We start from the raw sequence: 19,236 nt of genomic DNA, 5'->3' as shown, positions 1-19,236 counted from the left end.
TTTTGAGGAGGTGGCAAGGAGAGCGGATACAAGGAGATTGCAATTAAGATTCTCCATATGTGTGAGGAAAGAGATGCACCCAGAGTTGTGGCTGGCTCTGGATACCTTCTAAAAAAGGTACCCTACAAACCACCCAAAACCACATGATTTTATTAACAAAAATTAGACCATTGTTTTTTCACATGTATCTGCTCAGTCTTAACCCTATTGTCTATGGAAGTTACATGTACACCGAGGAGCAAAAATGCATCAAGGGTTAAATACAAAAAGGAATTGCCAATTATATCCTCACAATGACAGCTGTTCGTGTCACATCTTGTGTGCAGATTACAGATATAGAAAACATGAGAACCTCATGGGTATTTTCATGCCTAAGACTAGTCATTTTCAAGACAGAAGCCAATTCCAAAATGGAAGCTTTTGAAACAGAATGTTATGGAGTTTGAGTTCAGTTTTTCTCATATAACCACTTCTATAATAGCAGGTGTCAAAACGTAGTGAGTGGTGACAAATGTGGGACCAAGTGAATTTATGTTTATTATAGTTCAGAACTGCTGTGTCAGATGTAGCTAAGTTTAGAATGCACTGCCATTGACAAATTACAAACAAAAGGAAACTATAGACAAACAAAATAAACTGCCAAAGCCATTTTTTTAATCAAAAATACTTGACATCCTCCTGTGAATGAACTCAAGCGTAGCCTCACACAAAAATTAACAAATACATTTTACATACACGCCACTTTCAAAAGCATATACTTTACTAAGAAGTGAATACAAGATGCAAAGTTCACAAACACAGATCGATTCACAGGAAGTAGTACACATAAAAAAAGGAGATCTGTCATTAACGTGGGTTGATAATACACACTCACATTTAGTCCATTAGGGCTGTGTTGGGTTACTCGGGGCTAAGAGTTTAACTAGAACGACAGGGGGGTGTCCAGTGAGAAAGGACGTAAGAATACAACAGACATCTCAATCACAGGTGTTTTCTGTGGCTTCAGGACTGCACAACAGCTCCACTGCTCCCTTCTATTGACCAGAAAGATTGATCATCTCACTTATGGTGAGGTTAAAACTATCTGGATGGTATATTTACAGTAGATTTCTTTCTCCATGCACAGTAGATTGGAACTCTATCCAAAAACTCAACACTTCTTCAGACAAACTGACAATCAGGAGCCATGTTACTGAATCCCCAACCAATGCAGGATAGCATATCTTTCCCCGCGCATTTAGACCGCGCAGTAGGGTCGGTTCACACATTAACCCTTGATTTTCTGTGCATGTTTCAGCTGAAATGACCAGCTGTGCATCTACAGACTAGGCATGCTCATCTAAGAACAGTTGGTTGGTTGCTTTTCAGGTGATGTGTTTTGTGCTTTAGTTGTCCCACCTACTCTTTTTGCGTTTTGGTGGATCTGGGACTGCAAAGCTGTCTTCCTCTCGGTCTCCTCTCCCCTCAGCTCTGTCCCCCCTTCCTTCACTCCCTGCCCTGTCTCCACTCTCCCTGTCACCTCTGCAATCGTCTCGCTCCCTGTCCCTTCTACTTCCGTCTCCATTACGACTATCGCCATGGCGCCCGCTGCTGCCATGGCGATCCTTGTCCCCGTATCTGTCGCGGTCTGCGTGGCGGTCCCGCTCCCCATGGCGGTCCCGCTCTCCCCCGCCACTGTGCCGCTCGCTCCTGTCTCTCCTGTCACGATAGTGGCCATCTCCATGGCGACTCCTGTCATCACCATGTCTGTCACGGGGCCCTTCCCTGGGTGAGGCAGCATACCCCTGAGGAGCAGTGGCCTGGCTGTCTGACACAGAGCTCAGGGAGCCGGCGCTGGTGAAGCCTGCCATCTTGGTGCCCATGCCGAGGGCTGCTGGAGGGGCCATGGCTAAGGAGGGGGGCACACGAGGCCGGTCTGGGCCCTCAGGGGCCCCAGTGGGGACAGAGCTCAGACTTCCAGCGCTGGTCCAGCCTGAAGAGCTACTGGACTTTGTGGTGAGTTTAGGAACCATGCCGGATGCCGCCACAAAGTGGTTTTTATACTGAGACTGGGGAAAATAGACAACGATTAAAGAGAGACTTCAAGACGTACAGAAATAATTAATGAGAAAAATAGATAATTTAAAGCTAACAGAATAGATAGTGAGTGACAGTTTAGTTACCTGGAAGGCTGATTTCATTGCTGACATGCGGTCTCCCATGGCTCCGGTAGGCTTGCTGTAGCCCTCATAGTTACCCATGGCAGCACCACCACTACGCTCCTGGAGAAACAACTAACTGTCAACAATCACCAAGAGTTACACTATTATGCCACTGAACTACCAACAAGATAATACACTAAAAATAACACAATTAATGTTACAAATAGACATGGCCAACTCACAGAACTTTCAGCTCCCAATCCTGGCCTCTCTCTGTAGCCCAGACCACCTCCTCCAATGTTTAGCTTCTTCCCTTTGCCGCCCTTGAAGCGTGATTTCCTGAACCAGGGATTCTGAGAGGAATACGTCAAAGGAGGTCAGTAAAGACATCATATAAAATGGATCTTTCCATAGCCGTCCTCAACAGTCAGTCAGGGACATGTAGAATGTCTTACCTGCATTGCCAAGTCCATCAGTTCCTTAGAGACGCTTTGATTGGCTCCCTCCAGGTTACGCACAAGGTCTCCTGCAAATGATGTGTCTTTACTGGTGAGAAGGGTGTAGGCAACACCCTTTTCTCCAGCACGACCTGTTCGGCCAATTCGGTGTGTGTGTGTGTCGATGTCCCGAGCCACGTCATAGTTCACTACTGTGCGTATTGAAGGGATATCCAGACCACGGGCTAGGGAGGAAATGACAAAGAAGGAGTGAATGATAGAATGACAAGTATGTAGGAGCTCTGGAATTCAGGCAAAAACAATCAAATCATTGTCAGTGTCTGTGTAAACATAGACAGATCTCTGATGATTGGAATGTTGTGCCACATTCATTCCCCACCCCCTCGTCTGCAGCCCACCCCCACCTCACCTGCCACGTCGGTGGCCACCAGCACGGGCAGACTCTTCTTCTTGAAGTCAGCGATGACCTTGTTCCTCTCACTCTGGTCCATGTCTCCGTGCAGCAGGCCCAGGCTGTGGCCCTCCTGGGTCAGGTTGGTGGCCAGCTCTTCACAGTTGGCCTTCTTGGTGACGAAGATAAGTACAGAGCCAGAGGAGGTAAACTCCACCAGGCGGCGGGTCAGCCAGCCCCACTTCTCCACCCCACTGGGCATGATCTCCACTACCTGGGTCACATCCTCATTGGCCTGGGGAGGAAGGATGGAGGATTGAAGAGCTTTAGATGACTAAACTCCAGAAAATGTTCTGCTGCCAGCTGGTTGACTGTTCTGGCAATGTAGAACTTTAAACAAATGGTAGAAGTTGCAATCAGATGGTGTGAGAAGAGCCACGGGTCTTACCTCCCCGATGTCTCCCTGCACCACACGGATGGGGTCCACCAGGATATCTCTAGCCAGCCTCTCAATCTTCTTACGGAAGGTGGCGCTGAATAGAAGAGCTGTGAGGACAGGAGTAAAGTTAAGGTTCATAGGATGAGGTTGTCTTATCTAAAGCCTCTAACAAGTGTACATGCACACATACACACACTTACTCTGTCGATCAGGTCGGACATGGCTGGCAATGGATCTCACTTGATACTCTGAAAAAAGTTTCCAAAAGTATATGATATAAATAGGTGTCAAACCAACTTCAGTGAACAATCTTCTGGGCCTAGTGGTCATTGGGAACAAAATAAAGATGGGAAAGCCAACTTACCAAAGCCCATATCAAACATTCTATCTGCCTCATCAAACACCAGGTATGTCACTCTCTGCAGAGAGGTGGCCTTCTTTTTCACATGGTCAATCAGACGACCCTGTGTGAACAACAACATACACAACCCAATAAGTGAAATGACCTCAGGGAATTATTTTCCTCTAATACATTAAGACTAAACACAGTCTACCACAGTGATTGTCAACTAGAGCTCTTACCGGGGTGCACACAACTATCTCTGCCCCCTCCTGAAGAGCCTTGGCCTGCTCCCACATGCTGCCTCCTCCATACACCGCCACCGAGCGCAGGGAGTAGGCTTTCCCAAAACGCTTACACTCCGCGTGGATCTAGGGAGCACAACCATCATTTTTAGGGGCCCAATCATCATTTTGTCATGGAAATGTTTTGTTCCTGACCCATCTCTCCCTGGCTGTCTTACCTGCTGACAGAGCTCCCTGGTGGGGCACACGATGACTGCGATGGGCCCCTCTCCAGTCTCCAGTTCCTTCTGGTCCATGATGTGAACTAGCATGGGCCAGATGAAGGCTGCAGTCTTGCCACTACCAGTTTTCGCAATGCCAATCATGTCACGTCCACTCAGGGCAATGGGAACTCCCTACAGGACAGATGGGGAAGAAAATACAGGTGAGGCCTATTTGCTACTAAAGGAATATATAAGTACCAAAAAGAAAGACCTAGGAAACAAGCTACTTAGGTACCTGGCACTGAATAGGTGTTGGCTGAGTGTACTCCGACTTGCGGATTATGTGCATCAGCTGCTCGTCAAACCCAAAGTGGGCGAAGCTGGTGGAGAGTTTAGGAGGGGCGGCACCAGACACCTGCCAAAGTCAATGAAGCAAAATAAATAGACAAGAGGCTTTCGGTTAAAGACACAATGGGATCATACAACAGTTGTCTGTAAGTGGTATGTTGGCTAGGATTGTGTGGTTGGGTTTAGATGTGGTTGTATGTGTGCGTTTCCTTCTCCGGACACTTACCCGCAGGTTGAGTTTATGTCTCAGCTCAAACACCTCTGTGCCTGTCAGGCTGAGAAGCTCCTCATGCTCGTTGTAGAAGTTCCTCTCAAAAGGTGGGTAGTCAATCTATAAAGGGGATGATATAAATGTAGGACCTCAGTCACTAAAATAAAATGAAAAACTCCACTTGACAAGATAACATATGACTTCTTGCCTCTTGGCTCAGATAGGTGCAGTATGCAGCTGTTACCTCAGAGTGGTCCATCGGGGGCAGGGGCATGATGATCTTCTTAGTGGTGGGGGCAATGGGATTCCCATCACTGTCGTAGTCTATGTTCTCATCCTCATCCTCTGCGGTCAGCCCAGCTGTGGGATTCTCTGCCATGTAGCGGAAGTAGGCTTCCTGCACAGAGCACAGCCGCATGAGTCAACCAGAGTCAGCTTAAACGCCTAATGTAGCACACATTCATGCAGGCACTCTTACCACTCTCATAACCGGGGGATATACATTCAAATACAGTCAATGACAAAATGCTCTGATGATCGCCCATATCGATGTCGGAGTCTAAGCCATGTTATGTTTTAACACTCAGTTTAAACCAGTCTTTACGTTATTCGGGCTGAAATTGATCAGTGTCAGATTTTATAACCCCCTCTTCACAAAGTAGTAAGAACAGCACCAGTTAATAGTAAACATTCATTACAGTATGGCATATTTGAAAAGAGATGATAAACTATTAATCAACATGCTTAGTTTAGGCATGGGTATATTTAAAGAATATATAGAATTGACACCACAAGTATGCATGTAGATATCCAAGTAGGATAGGGTGAAGGATTCAACCTGCAATTGGGTTTGTTAGCATAGTGTGAGAGAGCGAGAGAGTAAAAGAGAGAAAAAAAGAGTGAGAGATGTGGTAGGTGGTGAGACTTGGCCATAGATGGGTCGGGAGGGGAGGTTGGGGTCTGGAGGCTCTCTGATCAGTAGTAAATTAGGAACGTTGGATGGATCACTTACTTGTTCATCTTCCTCTTCAATGTCATCACGTATACCCCTGTAAAAACAAGCGGAGAAAAAAAAACTTCCCTGCGACTCGTTTGTTCACCCATGATTCCCCACAACCTGTCTAATGTCACGCTTATCCCCTCCCTACAAAGTCGCCATGCAAGGCAGGCTTGATTAGTTACCTACAGTATGGACCAACTGGGGAAATTTAAGGTAATTGAACGGCAAGACAGATTATTTCAAATGAGACATATCTTTGCTCCACAGTGGTGAATGATTGCAGTTGAAGTGGGAACTTTATATCTACAGTATCTTAATAACACGCTAGAGTTTTGGGATGAGAATAGATTAATAATTTGGACACTTGACTAATTACCATGGAATACGTGCAAATCAATACACAGGTGCATGGGAAGAATGTACTACACCTGCCTGCCTGGTGGCCTTGAATAGGGCCTTTGCTAATAATATTTTTGCTTATATTATTGACAAGGTAATTTTGAAGGCCCTAAGCTTAAGGGGTAGAAATTGAAGGGATCTTACTTTTCAACCTTCTTTTCCTTCTCTTTTTCCTCCAGTTTCTTCATGTCTTTAGCTGCTTGGTCCTAAAGCAGACAAGAGTGTGAACAATATACCCCTCTGCAATATTTCCCAAAAGCTCTGACAATAACCCCTGATTTTAAACAGACGAACTACGGAGAAAATGTGTATCTTCCTACATGATCCAGGTCTAAGAGGGGAATCCTTGACTCACCTCCACTTGGGCCATGAAGGCATCCAGAGGATCATCCTCACTGTCTGAGCCCCCTCCAGACTGGAATTGTTGCCGTGTGGGGGAGTTCTCAGCTGGGATATATGGCAAATCTGTGATGCTTGACTCCTCTTCATCATCTTCAAAATACCTGGAAATGAGTTAGGAAAGTTATCACCAGTCAAATGTCATTGAAATCAATGTAATACATCCTGCATAACTGGTTGATCATACAGCATACGAAGCACACCAAACCCAACCCTAAAGGAAAGATAAGTCTATACTCACGCATTCTCTTCATCAAAATTTGCTCTTTTTGTTCCTATCTTGTAGAATGCAGGGAGTTGCTGGTTATTGCCATAACCTCCAGCTGTCCCTGCGCCTCCGAAGGACGTGTGGGATTTCTGAGGCACGCGCAGTTCTTCTTTCTTTCCTCCTCCTCCACCACCACCAAGGGAAAATCCTCCAAACCCGAACCCTCGCTTACCACTTGGGCCACCCTTGCTCCAGTTCATAGCTGTCCTACAGAAGTAAGGGGAAAATAAAGATAATCACATTTGGTATTTGACTGTGTACATTGCTGTTGCATTCCAGTCCATTCATCGCAGGCCTTGTGTGTCACCCACAAACGTCTGCTAAATGCTAATCATCTCGTAAATCAATGTCTGTGGGATGTCAAAGATTATCTGTGGCTTCTGGCAAATGAAGATATCAAATATTGCATTAATCTGTGTCTAGCTAATGTTTGGATCTCATTAATTGGCTAAATTAAACTAGCTAACGTTAGCATGCTACGCTTCTCTAGGGCCGCAGCAGCACGGCGAAGAAGTGGGTGTGTGACAAATGATTGACTGAGCAAATATGGCTTGTCAAAGGATATTTGCAAAAGCAGTTAAATCTAGTATACGTTATACACTATAAACTAACCTCCTGGTTTCATGATCTGTTTATTTACCTGTTTTCACCACCAAGAAAGATATGTTTACCACTGCCAAATCTCACAGCGCGACTCGAAAGTGTTTTGCGTCATTACCGTGTGTAGACGTAGATTACGCGCGACGGATTGCTTCTCACAACAACCAACGCAAACATGTGACATTAGTTACCGCCCCTTTTCGATAATAGTTGTTTGTTGAAAACGGTAGCTAACAAACTCGTTCCACCAGATACTAGCTAGCTATTTTTTCAAGTTAACATACAGGTAGGTTACTAGCTATCGTGGTTTATATAGCTACCTAGCTAATCTGTGTTGTTTAATGTAATGAAAAAGATAGCGTAAGCTAGCCACGCTAACGTTCGTTTATTTTATTACATAGCTATATGTTACTGTAGCTTGCTAACGTTAGCTAGTAGTCCTGCTAATAACATGTTTTTGGGCCTATCTATTATACTATTTGTGAAATGGTTTTCACATTAGCATTACAACTTAAATTATTATTTAGGCAATAGGTAGGTTATAGTAAGCTACATGTCTTGTTCATAGCGAAGTAACGTTAACGTGTTACCTTTCCTCTGTTACTGTGTTAGTATTTATTTTGGAGGAATTTTTTCCGGATGGGGTTTCAGCGGTTCTAGCTGCCACAATCGACAGATCCATGTCTTTTCTTGTGAGTGAACTCTGTTAGCGCTCCCCTCCCTGTTTGGCGTTAGAGCTCAGTCTAGGACATGTATAAAATACTTGTGCTGAATCCTTACCAGTCAGTGTCACAGCAATGATCAGTTATTGGAGAAGTGATTGACCTGAGGGCAGATACCAATCTGTCTCTTTCTCCCTCTCTCAATCCCAGCGTTGGGTCTCAGAGAAATTGAGTGTGGAGAGCCTGAGGGATTTTGAGTTTTTTGGAGGTAAGGTCAAAGGTTATGCTGAAAAGGCTTCCCCAATCAACTGCTGCTTACACACAAGACCTATCATCAGCTATGAAGTTGCCCAACCCTCATACAGAACCTGCTAGCTATATCCTAAGTGCAGCTTTGTTTTCAAAACAAGATATTGCATTGCGCAGTTTTAAAAAAACAACACACTCTAACAAACAATTGGCATAATACAATTTAAACCTACAGGAATCCAATTGGTTCTTTGGCAATATGTGGCTGGAAACCTCTGTCTCCCATATAGATTCAGGACACATAAGAGCTACTGCTTGCTTCAATGCTCTGCAGGTGTCAAATGTCTCACTGTACCTTACATGTGTGCCATGAAGAGAGTTTGTTCCAGTGTGATGTCTCCTTGTCTGGCAGACTTGATCAATGCAGTAAATGTGCAGCCTCAGAATACTGCATGTCAGATTAATATTCTGTTGCGCTGTCGGTCTTTGTAGTATATATGAAGTTGAAATGATACCTAGGTCAAATATTTATTAAGGAAATCATATTTTAAGGGTAACAAGTACGGCAGGTTCAAAGAGATGTTTCTACAGTATGTGGGTCTTATTAGACACTAACATGAGGACAGGAAAGCACTGTCAATTTATCAGTGGTTGAAGAATCGGTTTACATAGAGAAACTGAATAGCTGGGGGTCTTCACTATCAAGCTTTGCATTATCTTCATATTTCTGTGTGATCAGCTCACATTGCATAATTGTTCTGTGTTTGTTCATACGCTTGATTTCAAGTTTGATTTTGGCTGCTTCCTGTTCCCATGGCAATGCATAATCACTCAATCCCGCTAGACTGAATCCTCAGATTCCTGATTTAACAGATGCATCAGCGGTATCTAATTAGCCTAAACTGAATCCTCCTTGTTATGGGAGCCAGCTAGCAGCATTGATCTGACTCCTGCAACAAACACCACATGCTATACTTTACACTTACAGTGTACCTAATGGTTCCTGAGCTGCTCTAAACACAGATCCTTCTCTTGTGTGTGTGTGTGTGTGTGTGTTTGTCATTGATGTGGTTTCTCTACCACAGAGCAAGCTCAGGGAAGCTCTCACAGGAAAGTAAGTGTGGTACTCCAGTCATGGCTCTCGATTGTTCCATCTGCCTGTGTGAGGGTGGAGCCAAAGTGAATGAATTCACAAGCCCTGTGTGCTTTTGTGCATGGGCATCTGATTCACAATGCTGTGCTGTATGTGCTTTGTATTTTGAGGCCCATCCTACTTCACCCACCAGGGTTTCCTATTGGGGGAGTTCGGAGATTGGTGGAGCTTACAGTAGTGATGTCCTCTTGATGAGACATGGTTGGGTTGGAGAGAGCAACTGAGGTTGTCAAGTCTGATTGAAAAAATGATGTGATCAGTATAAGTGCATAATACTACTTGTTACCTGATGGCTCCATCGGTTCCTCCAGAGATCAAAACAGTCCTTCATGATTCATAAAGTTGACCACAGTTTGTGTCTTTTAGAGTGGGCAATGACGGGTCATCTGTAATTACCAGGCTTAATTGACCTGCACTTGTCTTTTACGGCTGTCACGGAAACGGCTGTTTGGTCTCAGCTGACAGATAATCTCCCTGTAAAGCCGGCCTTAATGGGCCCTTAGGAACCTCAGTGTGGTCTTAACATGGTGTTACTATTTGATTTATGGTTTCTGTTGTTCTTCACTGAAAGTCCTCACTAATTTTGACCAAGCCTGTTTCATGTTTGTGAAGTAGTTTAAGTCTGAAGTGTGGACACTGTCTGTTGCCTGTGTTCACTGTAGTTCTCCCTTACTAGAAAGCAGAGGGCATGTAGGTGGGTGGTGGGAGGGTATGAGCAACTGGTTATTTGTTCATGTCAAATGTGTCACTGTTGTGGAAATCTCTGGATCCACCAATGGTTGTGAACTGGAGTTGAATGGAATGGATCGAGTTCCATGTGTTCCATTTTTGGCAATGCATGGCAACCTGTCTGAGTGATTTAATGTGAAGGGCATCTACCTCGCAATGCTGGCTGGAAATTGGTAGAGAAATGGTTATTAAGCTGTTAATGCATTTTTAAAAAATTAATAATGTAATACAGTTGAAGTCGGAAGTTTACATACACCTTAGCCAAATACATTTAAACTCAGTTTTTCACAATTCTTGACATTTAATCCAAGTAAAAATTCCCTGTCTTAGGCCAGTTAGCATCACCACTTTATTTTAAGAATGTGATGTCAGAATAATAGTAAAAAGTGATTTATTTCAGCTTTTATTTCTTTCATCACATCCCCAGTGGGTCAGAAGTTTACATACACTCAATTAGTATTTGGTAGCATTGCCTTTAAATTATTTAACTTGGGTCAAACATTTTGGGTAGCCTTCCACAAGCTTTCCAAAACATGTTGGGTGCATTTTGGCCCTTTCCTCCTGACAGAGCTGGTGTAACTGAGTCAGGTTTGTAGGCCTCCTTGCTCGCACACGCTTTTTCAGTTCTGCCCACAAATACCTTGACTTTGTTGTCCTTAAGCCATTTTGCCACAACTTTGTAAGTATGCTTGGGGTCATTGTCCATTTGGAAGACCCATTTGCGACCCAGCTTTAACTTCCTGACTGATGTCTTGAGATGTTGCTTCCATATAGACACATCATTTTCCTACCTCATGATGCCATCTATTTTGTGAAGTGCACACCAGTCCCTCCTGCAGCAAAGCACCCCCACAACATGATGCTGCCCCCCCCTGTGCTTCACAGTTGGGATGGTGTTCTTAGGCTTGCAAGCCTCCCCCTTTTTCCTCCAAACATAACGATGGTCATTATGGCCAAACAGTTCTATTTTTGTTTCATTAGACCAGAGGACATTTCTCCAAAAAGTACGATCTTTGTCTCCATGTGCAGTTGCAAACCGTAGTCTGGCTTTTTTATGGCAGTTTTGGAGCACTGGCTTCTTCCTTGCTGAGCGGCCTTTCAGGTTATGTCAATATAGGACTCGTTTTACTGTGGATATAGATACTTTTGTACCCGTTTCCTCCAGCACTGTAACAAGGTCCTTTGCTGTTGTTCTGGGATTGATTTGCACTTTTCATACCAAAGTACGTTCATCTCCAGGAGACAGAACGCGTCTCCTTCCTGAACGGTATGACGGCTGCGTGGTCCCATGGTGTTTATACTTGCGTACTATTGTTTGTACAGATGAACGTGGTACCTTCAGGTGTTTGGAAATTGCTCCCAAGGATGAACCAGACTTGTGGAGGTCTACAATTGTTTTTCTGAGGTCTTGGCTGATTTTCTTTTGATTTTCCCATGATTTCAAGCAGAGGCACTGAGTTTGAAGGTAGGCCTTGAAATACATCCACAGGTACACCTCCAATTGACTCAAATTATGTCAATTAGCTTATCAGAAGCTTCTAAAGCCATGACATCATTTTATGTAATTTTCCAAGCTGTTTAAAGGCACAGTCAACTTAGTGTATGTAAACTTCTGACCCACTGGAATTGTGATACAGTGAAATAATCTCTAAACAATTGTTGGAAAAATGACTTGTCATGCACAAAGTAGATGTCATAACCGACTTGCCAAAACTATAGTTTGTTAACAAGGAATTTGTGGTGAGGTTGAAAAATGAGTTTTAATGACTGCAACCTAAGTGTATGTAAACTTCCGACTTCAACTGTATGTTTAGGACAACACCCCATACCAGGGCTCTACAGTGGTACTATTTTGGTCACATATGCATCAAAATATTTTACTGTTACCTGGAAAAAATTTTGGAGGGGGAAACTGCCCCTTGGGGGGAAAAAACAACTATTTTGTAATTGTTGGCAATTCCTGCCATTGTGCCCCTACATTTCTATGTGCTCCTTGTTAAAAAATCTTTGTATAGAGCCCTGCATACATTTTTGTCCAGTCAAACATTTTGACAGTGAAAATAGTTTTATTTCTGAGCGTCTTTTAAGACTGTTATTGGATCCCTATTTTGTCTTTTGAGATGATACACGAGATGTTCACGTCTCCGCCCAACAATGGGAGTCATTGTTCCAAAGGTGGGAAGGCAGGAAACAAGCCTAAGCCCATAGAAACGCATTGGGCTTATTTTGGACACATTTTGGCAATAGTGCAACCTCTTGCTTCGCCTCTTCCGCTCTGAACACATATTATTATTTTGGGGTACCCACTCTGCATGTATCTTACCATGAGTGTTAATATTTCAAGCACTATGGTGTGATGAGGTTTACAGAAGGCATGATTCATAAATGATGTAGCTTCTTGCTTATAATTTGCCACCAACAGAATTCAAACCTGAAGTTAGATCTTCTCCACTCAGGTTCCACAAGTACTGCTCGTACACACTCCGTTCTGTAGTCTGACTGTATATGATTTAGCATTAACCATCACGTCTGACCAAGCCTTTGCAGGCCACTCTCACAATGCCACTAGTAACGCCCAACACTAAGGGCCAATATATGCTATCATTTCCACTGCTAACTCCTTCCCTGCTGCCGCCTCTCCCCCCAGGCCCATGAAGACAGCCACGAGAGCCTGACCTCACTCCCACGGCGGGACACCATGGGAAGCTTCCTCCCTGACAGCAGCGCCTATGAGCTCCTGACCATCATAGGTCAGTCAGTCTCAGGCTTCCAACCCCAGTGACTTGGCTGCCACGGCTCTTGTGTGTTTGTTGTTGAATACATTGTTTGTGCGCCTGTCTCGAGTCTAATTTGGTGTGTTTTTTGCTGTGCTAGGTCGAGGCCTGGAGGACTTGATGACCGTCAACCTTGCCAGATACAGACCCACAGGGGAACACGTAGCAATCCGTCGGATTGACCTGGAGTCCTGCACCAATGAAATGGTCAACTACCTGCAGGTCTGGACCTGTCACCATCCATCTATCATTCTACAATCCATCTGTCACATTTCCCTTTGCCAGGCAGACAGACATCAGTCAAATCATCTTTATATCCCTCTTTCACTCCTCCCCACTGAATGCATTCATCCCTTGCTTTGACATCACCTGTTATGAAATCCAACCTCCCATCTGTCTGTCTAATTTGTATCTATTAGATTACATTGAGTTATCTCCCTCTCTGTCCATTAAACCTAACCCAGTCTAATCTGTCTCTCTCTCAGGCTGAGCTCCATGTATCTAAGCTGTTCCACCACTCCAGCATCCTGCCCTACAGGAGCATCTTCATAGCAGAGAATGAGCTGTGGGTCATCTCTCCCTTCATGGCCTATGGTGAGGATTCACAGACAGGAGAGCACTGACTGTAAGACTACACCACTCTGGTCCTAGTCAAATGTAGTCAAAAGCTAAATGTAGACCAGAGGACTCTAGTTACCATTCCCACACTAAGGTAATTTGTCTCCACCTAACCCTACTATTCAGTCCTCTGCTTTCTCAATGACTAATGTAGTGTCTAACATGTCCTAGGGTCGGCCAGAGACCTGATCAGCAGCCACTTCACTGATGGGATGAATGAGCTGGCCATCGCCTACATCCTATTGGGCATGCTCAAAGCCCTGGACTACATCCACCACATGGGCTATGTACACCGGTAAGTAGAAAGTACACACAGGCCCAGGGCTTTTCATGCAGGTTTGTGACATGGTGTCTAATTGTGTGTTTAGGAGTGTGAAGGCCAGCCACGTGTTGATCTCGGTAGACGGTCAGGTGTGTATGTCTGGTCTGCGGAGCATCATCAGTCTGATCCGTCACGGCCAGCGGGCGAGAGTGGTCCATGACTTCCCCCAGTACAGCATCAAGGTGCTGCCCTGGCTCAGCCCAGAGGTGTTGCAGCAGGTAACTCCATACCACACCTGGCTAACATGCAATACCTTGCTTTTAAACTATAATACCTTGGTTTGTTTCTATCGGTCAACCCTGGTGTGTGTGCATGTCAGAATCTGCAGGGATACGACTTCCGGTCAGACATCTACAGTCTTGGCATCACAGCCTGTGAGCTAGCCAATGGACATGTGCCCTTCAAAGACATGCCAGCCACACAGGTGACTAGTGGCCTGATCGCCTGATCAACCCCTTACCCTATTTTGATTCTGAAAGATCTATATTATGCTCCTCACTTGATTGGCATCTCTCTCCATTCCTCTTCCTCCCCTCTGTCCTATTCGTGGTCCTCTGTCTTTTAGATGTTGCTGGAGAAGCTGAATGGGACAGTCCCCTGTCTGTTGGACACCACCACCATCCCCCCAGAGGAGCTGACCATGAAGCCCTCCCGCTCTGGGGCTGACTCTGGGATCTGTGAGGGCCCCAGCACCGGAGGGGCCCACCACTCTAACGGAGAGCCCTCCTCCTCGGGGAGCCACCCCTACAGTCGTACCTTCTCTCCCCACTTCCATGCTTTTGTGGAGCTGTGTCTACAGAGGGACCCAGAGAAGAGGTGAGCCACTCCAAGCTAGGCTGCTGGTCCTCACATTGATCGTCTTATGAATTTTAGCTCATTTAATTGTTTATTCCCCCCCCAGACCCTCAGCCAGTGCTCTCATTGGTCATTCCTTCTTCAAACAGGTCAGTAGGATCGAGTTCCTCCCCCCTCAACATCAATGTACAACATTTAAGTCATAATGGCTTCATTCAGTCACACATTTGATTATTAGAATCCCAATGATTTCTTTCCTTTCTTCCCTAGATCAAGCGTCGGCCATCGGAGGCTCTGCCTGAGCTGTTCCGGCCCGTAACGCCCATCACGGGCTTTGAGAGTACCCAGCCTCAGGACGCTGCCTCTGGACTGGCCAGCCTGGAGTCTGGCCTCAGCCACATGGATGTGGATGACTGGGACTTCTGACCACAGAGGAACAGGAGAGAGGTGTGTGTGTAGTAACCTAGAGGTTAACAGGAGATGCTCTGAGAAGACTTCGGACTGGATTTACGCTTTGTTCTTATTAAATGGCCCATGTAAATAATTCAAACTAAGCAGTTTCTCTTCCCTTTGACTGGGTTTAAAAGCCAGCTGCCATCTCACCTCCTTGCTATCGCTCTAGTCTGAAAGATGCATGAGCAGATAGACCCTTGCACTGACTGACACCCAATTCCTCTCACGCACACATCTCTCCAGATTCTACTAAAGCTCTGGACCCATCGAAGAACCGTATGGGGGAGTATGTCCAGTCAGCTCTTTCACTTGCCAATGGAGATGTTCCATTACAGCTAGAGCAGAGAGACTCTACCTCTTATTTGATCTGAGCTGTACTTGACCCTATCTAGAGCCATCTGTTGACATTACCAAGACCAGGAACTGACCGCATTACCAAGGGTTGATCCAATCAGCCATCTAGCCAGCACAACAGATGGAAGATTCCAGAAGTTTGTCCAAGGCTATCACGAACCAGACAGTGTTTGTATTTCCTCACAGCTGAGAAGAGGCTCTCATACTGAACCATCAGTTTTACAGGAGAGGGAAGAAAAAAATCTGTTTCTACCTGAAACCCTGAACTGAAGATGGCAAAGCAAGTTAACACTAGACTGTGCCAACTGAGGTCCATGTATTTGATTAACCTTCCTGTTATTTGCCATTTGTCCTGCAAAAAAGTGAATGTTACAATGGTGCTTGTTTCAGAGTTTGTCTGGGTTTCACGAAGGGAAAGTGTTGGGAGTGTCAACTATTTTACTTGATAATAAATACCTTTCACCTCGTGGCTCTCACTGTATTGTAAATAATCACTCAAAAGCTATTTAAAAATCGAGTTTTATTCCAGAAGGCTTGACATTGACAATGAAACAACACAGTGGTGAGGAGACAGACACTGATGGAATTGGACAGGTACTGTATTTACAGTAGATTGCTAATCTTCTTCATCAGAGGGTGGCTGGTCTAGCATGGCTTGGTGTTTGGCGATCTTGGCTGCCAACTCTGTAGAGAGAGAACACTTAGGGCTACTGCCTGGAGCTCAATAACTCCACTCTGCCTTACACAGCCTCGGGCATGAATATTCAAGGAGCAGTGAGCTTTTTCTATTTGACTGACTAGAGACTAGTCCTTTACCCGATGTGCATAAGCTCTTGCCTGTCTACCAAAACTCCTTGCTCCGGCCAAACTCCACGCCAATGGACATGAGTTTCTGGAGCCGAGTACCTCCCCTAAGATTTCTAGAATGGAAATACATTCTAGACTGTCTGATTGGACCCAGAAACCTATGATTGGGCCAGAACACACGTGGGTAAAGCAACATTTAGAAAATGTGTCATTGATACTCTGATTGGTAAGAGATTATCCAATTGCTGATGACCTTGTTTTGTACAACACCACTCATTTTAACGTCACCACAAACGACTTCAATGATTGTGGTCTCAGACTGAAGTATGTAGCGAACGATAGAGGAATTCAGCTTGAGGAGTCAGGCAACATAAGCTCCATGGTCAACAACAAACTACTGTAGCTTTAGTTTTGTTTTCTTCGCTCAAAGTGATGCTTTGGTGGACCATCCATGGCCATTCCCTAATGTACATGCCATACCACTATGCTGACCATGGTAATTGAGATGCATTATCCTCACCTTTAGCTGGGTTGAAGACGCCGTTGGTCTGGACGTTACACACATAGCAGCGCTGGGACTTGCGGTAGTGCTGAAGCGCGCAGGTCTCACAGAAGTAGTGCCGACACCTGCGGGAGACAAGACATGAGTGGTTTGATTAGCTGGAAGTTTCTCTACACACAATGGAGTTCTTAAGGAGCATTGTCTTACTTGGTGATGACGGGGTTCTTAAAGGACTCCCGGCAGATGAAGCATTTGAAGGGCATGTCCTCCTCGTCACTGCTCACCTCGTAGTTCTCATCATCTACATACAGACCACACATTACTGAACAGCTGTATCACATCAATTCTCTAATCTGATGAATCTTAAATCTACACAGCCCTGTGTTTCTCCCCTGTTGTGAACGCACCGTTGGCCCCATAGCGCCCCTCGTCCAGCTCCCTCTCAATCTGCCAGCCATGTTTGTAGTCTGAGCGGTCATGGAGGAACTTGCAGCTGTCTAAGAGGGGAAAAGAAACACACAAAGGAGACTTTCAGAGACTTCCACAGATGATTAATTCATGTTGGGAAAGGAGGACCTATGCAAAGCTCGACATTGGGGGAGGCAACCTTCCAGCAAAGTCCCACTCACCTCCAAAGCCACAGAAGCCAGTCTCTTTGTAGTCCTTGCAGATGTCTGGCTGGTAGTCCCACCTCACTGTAGCCCTCAGGTGCTCTGGGGCCCGGATTGGGCCCTTCCTGACAAAAGAAAAGAGAAAACACAGATGATGCAAATACATAGCAAAAACAATTTAACCTTTCCCCAAGACATTTCAACTTTACTCTGTCACATAACATGCATCCACACCTGACCATGCCAGAGGATGCATTTCCCATGGTGGAGTCTTTGGGCTTGATGTGCTTTTTGTAGTTGTTCATTCCTCTGTAGATCTTATCATCCTCTTTACCGGTCAGCTCCTGGTGAGGGAGAGGATATAGACCCTAATTAAGCATTTGCGGACCAACGCTGTCCCAATTTACAACAAAACTGGGGGAAGAATGCAAATGATAAAATACTAAGATGTAGATACACGAAGGAAACAAAGTTCCTCCAACAAGGGACAGATGTCTTGCCTCCTGGATCTTCTGACTCCTCTCAAAGATGGCCTGAGCATCATTGTCCTTTGCTGTGTCCAGCTCATAGATTGCAGTTGCTCCCATGTCATCTGGCCCCTCTGGTTTCTATACACAGCGAAGGGAGGAGGACGAGATTGATAGCTTTATACGGGGCTGAGCAATAAAGGGGTAGGTAGGGTATAAATACAAAACATTGTTAATAGATTAATTAATGAATAGATTAATGGGTAGAGGTCTTTTTCAAAATAACTCACCGCTGACCGTGTGGACTTGTAAGCGACAGTGACTTTTTTTCTTTCTTTCTCCTCGTCACTTTCAGCAGATGACAGCTCCTCTCTCTCTACTTTTTTGGTCTGGGGAGAAGAGAAGAATGATTTCACACTATAAAAAATGTTTCGTATAAAGACTGATTCGTTTGTAGTCAGTCATGCGTCGTTACCCTTTGAATCATAGGGTTTGCTGAACCCGTCTTTTTTTCTTTTCTGACGACGGCATTCTTGTCTTCGTCACTGTTGCCATCTGACAATGGAGGATGCAATGAGGCAAACATCAGCATGTGAGTGGGACATTTCCGTGTTTACAGTACTCGGCCACCTGCACAATCATTTCCATGGCTTGGGTGTTTTATAGTTGGCAGTAGTTTTGCTTTTACTTAGCCCAATCTTAACGCCTGACTAAATAAACTTCAAATGTTAGCTAACTAGGTTAGTTAGCTACTATAGCTAGCTCAATGACTATTACTAATAGCCATTGTTTTCATGCACAATGCAGTCTTTTGGTTAGCTTTTGAAACAACACTGAGCTGGACTCAAACACTGTAGCTCACCTTTGTCGCTGTCACTGGCTTTTCTCTTCCGAGCGTTGCATTTTTTGGTAGATTTTTTAAATAGAAAAGTACATGTTGCCTTGGGTTCCCCTGACTCCGCCATCTTTCATTCTGTTTACAAAAACATGGTGACGTAACGACTTTAGAGCGACCTCTAGCGTAGAGGAGCCACAGTATTCCACCCTGTGGCCACTTATCTACAGCACAACATATACAATTAACTAGACTACATTAGCATTTATTTCATGCCAATTTCTAATTGTTTTCATACATATTATTTGTAGATATGTTGTGGCGCAACTAAATAATATCCTATATAGTCAGTTATATTTTTCTATAGTGTTATAAAACCGCAAAGCACATTATGATAAAATGTAGGATTATTAAATGATGGGATATTTTATGTAGGCTAATTCAACATTATGTGCATTGGGTA

At 44.7% G+C, this 19,236-nt stretch overlaps 3 protein-coding genes across 8 annotated transcripts; 1 reads left to right on the top strand and 2 right to left on the bottom strand.

The window, feature by feature from the left end:
* Positions 1-632: 632 nt before the first annotated feature.
* LOC106606756 (ATP-dependent RNA helicase DDX42) lies at positions 633-7,594 on the bottom strand. Its single transcript, XM_014203118.2, has 18 exons — positions 7,483-7,594; positions 6,816-7,049; positions 6,531-6,678; positions 6,320-6,381; positions 5,789-5,825; positions 5,021-5,173; positions 4,792-4,896; positions 4,513-4,632; positions 4,233-4,409; positions 4,012-4,140; positions 3,794-3,893; positions 3,630-3,677; positions 3,439-3,536; positions 3,009-3,285; positions 2,597-2,823; positions 2,384-2,494; positions 2,163-2,261; positions 633-2,048 (listed from the first exon to the last, which is right to left on the bottom strand). The coding sequence occupies exons 2-18, from the start codon at positions 7,040-7,042 to the stop codon at positions 1,386-1,388; spliced, it is 2,781 nt and encodes a 926-aa protein (XP_014058593.1). The 5' UTR covers positions 7,043-7,049; positions 7,483-7,594; the 3' UTR covers positions 633-1,385.
* A 30-nt stretch (positions 7,595-7,624) lies between these two features.
* On the top strand, positions 7,625-16,017 carry LOC106606872 (STE20-related kinase adapter protein alpha). Of its 6 annotated transcripts, XM_014203281.2 has the most exons (14): positions 7,635-7,728; positions 8,055-8,134; positions 8,315-8,372; positions 9,439-9,467; positions 12,883-12,985; positions 13,110-13,231; positions 13,495-13,603; positions 13,799-13,922; positions 13,996-14,167; positions 14,269-14,373; positions 14,515-14,765; positions 14,851-14,893; positions 15,015-15,191; positions 15,441-16,017. In XM_014203281.2, exons 2-13 carry the CDS (start codon positions 8,123-8,125, stop codon positions 15,168-15,170), a joined length of 1,284 nt encoding a protein of 427 aa, XP_014058756.1. In that variant the 5' UTR covers positions 7,635-7,728; positions 8,055-8,122; the 3' UTR covers positions 15,171-15,191; positions 15,441-16,017. The 6 variants fall into 6 exon arrangements, with proteins under 6 accessions (XP_014058759.1, XP_014058758.1, XP_014058756.1 ...); XM_014203280.2 differs by having other exon boundaries at positions 15,015-16,017; XM_014203284.2 differs by lacking the exon at positions 9,439-9,467 and having other exon boundaries at positions 7,625-7,728; positions 15,015-16,017.
* Positions 16,018-16,054: 37 nt separating this feature from the next.
* Positions 16,055-18,960, bottom strand: LOC106606873 (E3 ubiquitin-protein ligase RNF113A). The gene is made up of 10 exons (XM_045720132.1): positions 18,801-18,960; positions 18,414-18,493; positions 18,229-18,327; positions 17,972-18,079; positions 17,706-17,815; positions 17,490-17,596; positions 17,268-17,357; positions 17,068-17,161; positions 16,879-16,985; positions 16,055-16,235 (listed from the first exon to the last, which is right to left on the bottom strand). The coding sequence occupies exons 1-10, from the start codon at positions 18,901-18,903 to the stop codon at positions 16,168-16,170; spliced, it is 966 nt and encodes a 321-aa protein (XP_045576088.1). The 5' UTR covers positions 18,904-18,960; the 3' UTR covers positions 16,055-16,167.
* Positions 18,961-19,236: the final 276 nt, after the last annotated feature.

This window comes from Salmo salar, chromosome ssa06 (genome assembly GCF_905237065.1).
Source record: "Salmo salar chromosome ssa06, Ssal_v3.1, whole genome shotgun sequence".
In the NCBI taxonomy this organism is placed as follows: Eukaryota; Metazoa; Chordata; class Actinopteri; order Salmoniformes; family Salmonidae; genus Salmo; species Salmo salar.
The sequence above is the reverse complement of the archived record's forward strand: the minus strand, read 5'-3'. Positions and strand labels throughout refer to the sequence as shown.

Coding starts and splice junctions, on each gene's coding strand:
- LOC106606756 (XM_014203118.2), bottom strand. CDS start 7,042: ATGAACTGGAGCAAGGGTGGCCCAAGTGGTAAGCGAGGGTTCGGGTTT. Junction 5,826..6,319: donor AAGGAAAAGAAGGTTGAAAA/GTAAGATCCCTT, acceptor TTGTTTTTACAG/GGGTATACGTGATGACATTG. Junction 3,537..3,629: donor TGTCCGACCTGATCGACAGA/GTAAGTGTGTGT, acceptor CTGTCCTCACAG/CTCTTCTATTCAGCGCCACC.
- LOC106606872 (XM_014203281.2), top strand. Junction 9,468..12,882: donor AGGGAAGCTCTCACAGGAAA/GTAAGTGTGGTA, acceptor CTCTCCCCCCAG/GCCCATGAAGACAGCCACGA. Junction 14,766..14,850: donor CAGAGGGACCCAGAGAAGAG/GTGAGCCACTCC, acceptor TTCCCCCCCCAG/ACCCTCAGCCAGTGCTCTCA.
- LOC106606873 (XM_045720132.1), bottom strand. CDS start 18,903: ATGGCGGAGTCAGGGGAACCCAAGGCAACATGTACTTTTCTATTTAAA. Junction 17,358..17,489: donor TGGCTTCTGTGGCTTTGGAG/GTGAGTGGGACT, acceptor TTCCCCTCTTAG/ACAGCTGCAAGTTCCTCCAT. Junction 16,236..16,878: donor CGTCTTCAACCCAGCTAAAG/GTGAGGATAATG, acceptor CTCTCTCTACAG/AGTTGGCAGCCAAGATCGCC.